This window comes from Xiphias gladius, chromosome 6, assembly GCF_016859285.1.
Source record: "Xiphias gladius isolate SHS-SW01 ecotype Sanya breed wild chromosome 6, ASM1685928v1, whole genome shotgun sequence".
Classification (NCBI taxonomy): domain Eukaryota; kingdom Metazoa; phylum Chordata; class Actinopteri; order Istiophoriformes; family Xiphiidae; genus Xiphias; species Xiphias gladius.
In genome coordinates, this window is record NC_053405.1 from 14,087,627 (window position 1) to 14,094,229 (window position 6,603).

Sequence of the window (6,603 nt, forward strand, 5' to 3'; positions counted from 1 at the left end):
AAGAAGAAAAAAAAAATTAAAAATTAAAAAAACTCCACTGTCAATCAATTGTTTTAAAATGTGTAATAACTTGGTTTCTTTGTGCACAGTCGATATTTTATATTGGACATTTTTATTTCATATAATATTACTCGAATATGTTTTTAAAAAATATATATTTTTCTATAACATAACCAAATGACTCTTCTGACTAATGTTCTTAAGGTTCCGTTATTAGATGTTATTGTGTAATTGCTTCCCGTGACTAGGCCTAAATAGTCAGTGTAGTAATTTTTAGTCATTTTAAAGTAATTAATCTTAAATGTTGGTCCATGCTGTAGCCATGTAGCCATGTGGAAACAGCCGACAAATGTGGGAGTTTTCTATCAATGAGCACAGTCAACACAAACCAGGACAGGCCTATTGTCATTTGGTTCAGTCCCCCCCCCCTACAGTCGCACTGAAATGGTTTCTCCCTGTATATAATCCACGAAGCTCGTCTCACTGTGGCAGATTGTTGTCTGCACTACAATAAGATTAGACTGGAGACACCACTATGGACAAGAGCACTTTAGAGGATGGACAGATGAAGTACGGTGTCTTTGCGTTCAGTTCTCATAGAGCAGCACATCAATGACCTGATAGGCAGTAAACACTTTTAGGATTTAGAAGTAATAAAAAGTTTTTTTTCTTTCTCTCTCAGTGCTGCTGTTGACTGGAACCACTATTAAAATGCTGCCTTGGAAGAAGAATAAGTTCGACCTGATTGAGGAAGACAAGCAGTCCAAGCAGAAGGGCTATGCGGTGAGTCTCAACTATTCTGCGCTCACGTCCTTCGCCAAGTCCTGCCCCGAGAGCGCGCTCAACAGGGTGGGCAGCATGTTCAAGTCAAAGAGGAAAAAGGTGAAGATCACCAGCGAGGACCCCACGTACACGGTGCTCTACCTGGGGAACGCCACCACCATCCAGTCCAAGGGGGACGGCTGCACGGACGTGGCGGTGAGCAAGATCTGGGGCAAAAGCGAGATGGGCAAGAACGGCACCAAGATGAGGCTGACCGTCAGCTCGCAGGGCATCCGGATGGTGCATGTGGACGACAAGGCCAGGAGGCCGGGACACTTATACTTGCTGCACCGGATAACCTACTGTGTCGCCGACCCGAGGCTACCCAAGATTTTCGCTTGGATTTACAGGCACGAGATGAAGCACAAGGCCGTGATGCTGCGCTGCCACGCGGTGCTGGTGTCCAAGCCGGAGAAGGCAAAGGCCATGGCGCTGCTCCTGTACCAGACCTCGGCCACAGCCCTGGCCGAGTTCAAAAGACTAAAACGGAGGGACGACGCCAGGCACCAGCAGCAGCAGCTCATAGGGGAACAAACCATCCCGCTAGTCCCCCTCAGGAAGCTGCTGAACGGACAGTGTTACTACAAACCCCCGGTGGAGCGCAGCCGGAGCGCGCCCAAGCTGGGCTCCATCACAGAGGACCTGGTCGGGGAGGAGGAGGAAGAGAAAGCGATGCACTTTGAGTGTGAGGATATTCTGGACACGGAAGATGGTTGTGTTACCAACGGTAAACAGGAGTTGACTCAGATTATTAATGACTTGGGAGAGATGAGCATAGGAAACGATGTGCAGTCACTGAAGGCTGACCTCAGGGTCACCAGACTTCTCTCTGGGGAGAGCACGGGGAGTGAATCCTCCATAGAGAGCAACCAGGAGCCCCCTCCGCTCACCAATGGCTTTGAGGAGGTAAAGGTGCAGGAAATTGCTTGAAAAATTTTAGGCATTTCTTGGCCCCTCTGACGCATTGTTTTGTTGAGCCACGATGTCTCCACAAGAAACATTTCCTCTGTCGTCAACGTTGTGTTGGAGAGTGTTTGTCTAACCTGTGCCTCCACAACGAACTGAGAGGGTCCAGAAAAAGATCCTCTAAGGTTCTGGGACAATAACCGCACATGGAAACCCAATTGGGCTACTGAATGTTATTTCAAGATTGTGTAAACAGAAAAAAAAAGTGGAAAAACAAGTGCATGCCCATTTGAGAGATGACTGGTTGAACCAACAAAATCCCAGTGCGCCGCAAGACGCACGGCACTAATTCCATCTCTTTTATTTAAGAGGATTTGTTGTAGCCTCAAGCTTGTTTACCTAACGTTTTTTTTTTTCCCTCTCTCGTGAAAATGGCATTTTTCTGTTGGAAAATGCTCATAATGATCCAAAAAAAAAAAAAAAAAAAAAGCACGTTTTGTTTTTTTTCCGTAAGTGGTCTAAACAGGCATCTTTAATTTCCCTGTGAGGGCACTTTTGTAACAGCCTGTTCATTTATGTTATTTTGCACTGTTGTGGAATTCATTCAAGTATTATGTTGACTACATGTATATAATATGTTTGTTGGTATGTTGTCTGAAACATAAATGTCATATCTTTGCTGTGCAAAAGAAAAAACACCATTATGTATTATGATGTAAAGCAAGATGTTTTAAGTATAAATATGTTATTTTTTAAAGCATAAAAAAGTGGTTTGTTATGTGAACCTCATAGAATTATCAATAAAAAAAGAAAATGATACAAAGATGTTGACGTTTATATGTAGATTTGTGTTGCAAAACAAGCAGGCCATGTTTTCCTCCAGTGCTCTGTAATATGTGTGGGGATCTACCTTGAAAGTCTCAGATTGTGGTCAGATTTGCACTGGTCTATAGGTATTGTCAATGTTATCTGTGCTTTTTTTTGTGTGAAATTGCTTTCAGGTAACAGGCTGTAAAAGTTACTCAGTTAAGGTACTGAAGGCCCATTCATTCTGACTGGCCTCAGGGAAGCCAGGCCACACAGGAGGACGTCACCACAAGCACAAGCCTTTAGAACATGACATAGGTCCTTTAATGAAAAGGCAGCAGACACACCAGAGGTCCTTTAACAACATACTGACTGTATTTTATGTCCCATCACGTCTGTCTTCCGTTGGTTAGACACTACAGAGAATATATTAAGAGTCAAGACAGTTACTGTAAATCTATATACTGTCATGCTGGATGTATTACACATATAGAGTCATACATTAAGTCCAGCAGGTAAATTTTATTCACATTTGCTCTACTTACTGAAATGAGAAAAAACACATTGGTGGTGTTGTGTGTCAATTCAGCTTCGCCAAATAACACCTTATTAAATGGAAGTGCCAGTGATAAAATGATTTGATCAGTTCCTCATATTAAATGCAACTACATCAGGCTTAATATTTGATAAAAACTGCAGTAGCGAAGACACTGAATCAGCTCTGAGGTTAGCATGTATGACCTGAGGTCAGCACATATAACCTGTGGTCAGCGCGGGATGTGACTTATCAACAGTCTCTGATCTAAAAGTGGAAGACCTGTCACTTCCTTTTCACACTCAGCAACACACCTACGCACATGCCACACAGCTCTCGCAAGTCATTTGGCTGAGACAAATAAAACTGTATCTACTCAAACACACAGATACTGATGTATTCATGTACATAAGCCATTGGTGCTATGTGTGTGTCTGCCAGGGCTGCACCTCCAGAGTCCAGTATACAGCATGCAGAATGCTCCTCCAGGGCCAGGCATATTCTCATTAACACCAGCGGCACTGATGCTGCGCACTAACAGTGCTGAATAAGGCATGAGGAGGTAGAAAACAGGCTCGCTGCTGCCCAGAGGAGGTGGATATGGGGATTGTTATCTGGAAAGACTGTTTCACCAGCTGGCACAATCCCACTGGCCATGCCGAGGTATTCACTAAAAACAAAAAACACTCTCACCATGGATGTAGAAAGAGATCCAGAGACAGGAGGTTAATATATTTCAGCCAGTGGTTGGTGAGCCCTATGAAAAGCTTCACAGCGGCTCATTATGAACTGATGTGCTTTCAGGAGACACGCACACGCACGCACACACACACACACACACACACACGCACACTCTAAATTAAGACTGTTGCTGCGTTTGTGGTTCGTCAAATGTTAACCCTGCACGTGAGCTGAAATAGCAACAGAACACAGAAACCCTCTCAGTTAGCTTCTCTTCCTCATCTCTTCCCAAAGCTGCAGCCTCACAAAAGCCACACTTGCACTGTGAAGACAGCATGACATCATGTGTCTCCTACCACATAAACATAAAGACAGAGCAACAGGCCCTTTGTCTGCTATTCCTGCTTTGTACAGCTGCTTGACGCATCTATAGTTCGACATTTCTCCCTGACCTACATTCTCATACAGGCTCTCTTGTATCCCACCTCTGCAAAAGCAATCGTGGTCTAACAACCTTCCAAGGTTGCCTGGATATCAGCCACCTGTGCAGACAGTCCATTCACGGAATTAAAGTCTTGAAAGTGTTTGTTGACAACAAATGGTTGTAGAGCACGTTTTAAGCTGCCGAGGGTGAGAGCAGAGTTCCTGACTGATAAGAGAGAATAAAAACAGAGGCTTTTTGATATTCACGTGTCACGTTCACTTTTCCCTTGAAAAAACACTCAGGTTTTTGCTTAACCTACTCTCAGGCTCGTGTGGGTCACAGGGAAGGAGGCTATCCCCTCAACATGAAAATCGTTTTGTCGGTCACAGGAGCCGAGTGTGTTGCTGTTGGGTTTTAATGCCTGCCCTTCTTTCATGCTGTTGTTAAAAACTAAATTGCTATTCAGGAATGGACAGGAGAATGCCTATTTTTTTTCTGACAGATGATCATGTATTACTGAAAAAAAATATGTTTTTATAACAGGTATTAATTATTTTCTTATTTAGTAAACTGCTGATTATCATCCTGATTAACAGGTCTATAAAATAGTGGCAAGTAAAGCCCAAAGCGATGTCTTCAAATTGCTTGTTTTTGTACGACCAACAGTACAGTTCATATCTTCTATCATATTTTCAGATGATTATTTGTTTAACATGTTATATCTTAATCTGCAAAGTAACTAGTAATAGTTACATAGTTTGCAAATAAGTAATCCAGTAAAGCGTATACTATTTTCCTCTGAAATGAAGTGGAGTAGAAGTATAAAGTAGCATAAAATCCTAAGTACCTTAAAACTGTACAGTAATAGAGTAAATGTACTTTCTACCACTGCATATATAAGTATATCGCAGGGTTCAGTGAACATGAAGTTTTCTCTGGTTACTTATTGCTCTCTGCAGCGAAACCCTGTACAAACATGAAAACCCTTCATCAAAACTGATCAAATTCATAATTCACTGAGAGAAATGCTCTGATCGAAGAACATTTTAAAATGCTCAAACCAAACAAACAAATGAACCTGGCGGTCACGGCCCTGCCTGACACAGAAGCAGAAGGGCAGAGCTCCTTTATCATCTGCTAGTGGAACGGCGCTGCGGGCCGTCGTTGTACCAGATCATCATTACCAGTGCCAGGCAGACACACAGCTTCATTTTGAACTATAAAATCTGTCTCTCTATAATGCATGAGGAGACCTGGTACAGCACCACAGCCGTTGGTTAGTGTGCCTGGATCTGATTACAACAGTTGCACGAGAGATGTCAGAGGGGTTGAATCAGAGCACAGACGGACAGTGACCTTATCTTGACTGTGGAAACATATAAACGAATTTCTAAGAATAGTAGCAGAGAGCAACATGTCCCGGCTTGCCCTCAGATAATAATTAGACGCTGTATGTAGACTGTACCTCGGAACCGGGGGCAGGTGAGGAAAGGATGGATGCAACACTACTATTTGTAACTTGCAGGTGTGTAATTAACACACTCTTCAATTACAGAAACCACTGCTGATGGTCATTTTACACACAACATGGGATTAGAGACGTAGCAGACCTTCTAGGCAAAGTTGTGGTGAACTTCTTTGCCCTTTTTAGGAGAAGATGATGTATTTGGATCCGGTGCTTCACAGACAGAGAGTGTCAGACAGTGTGAGTGTCAGAGTCCACCTGACATTACCAGGATGATGGCTGAGTGTGAGAAAGACCCGAGACAGACAGACAGTGAGAGACAGAAACAGAGACAGAAATCCATTATGGTGCCAGCCTCAACTCTCATTAGTTTGAATCTGACAGCCGTCCTCTGGGAGTTGCGTGTGTGTCTGTGCATGCAAGCGCACTCTGTGTGCCAGTAGAATTCGCTTTAAGGCTCACCTGTTTTACGACACACTTCATGTGCTGCATACTCTAAGGTGCTGCTCTCGCTGAAGGGGAGAACAGATAACTCAATAATTAATTAAAGCACGTCATCAAGCTATCTAACGTAAAATTAACCACTTGGGTGAAAATATAAATTCATGGGGAAAACAAGATTTTGACCTAATGATGGCACAACAGGAAAAGTCAGGGGCTCGTCAAATTCAAAGATTCATCCTCTGGGGAGCGTGATTGTCTATACAAAATTTCATGGCAACACAGCCAGTAGTTGTTGAGAAAGGTTTTGTGGGATTCGGTTTTAGTTTCCCTGAGCTGGGACCATAACTTCTCCTTCCTCAGTTTACCACATAGACAGTTGCAGGTACTTACAGAATATTTCATCACTGTGCACTGAGCCATCATTCAGCCTCAGACAAGAGTCCGGCCTACAATTTCCCCCTCATACAGTACATGCTGAGTGTCTCGCACGACACTTCTCGGTTGGTCACAATACAGTCT

The 6,603-nt window shown here is 43.3% G+C and overlaps 1 protein-coding gene across 1 annotated transcript; it reads left to right on the forward strand.

The window, feature by feature from the left end:
- Window positions 1-498: 498 nt before the first annotated feature.
- Window positions 499-2,532, forward strand: fam43a (family with sequence similarity 43 member A). Its single transcript, XM_040127864.1, has 2 exons — window positions 499-570; window positions 683-2,532. Coding segments are annotated over exons 1-2 (1,071 nt in total). The 5' UTR covers window positions 499-569; the 3' UTR covers window positions 1,753-2,532.
- The last annotated feature ends 4,071 nt before the right edge of the window (window positions 2,533-6,603 follow it).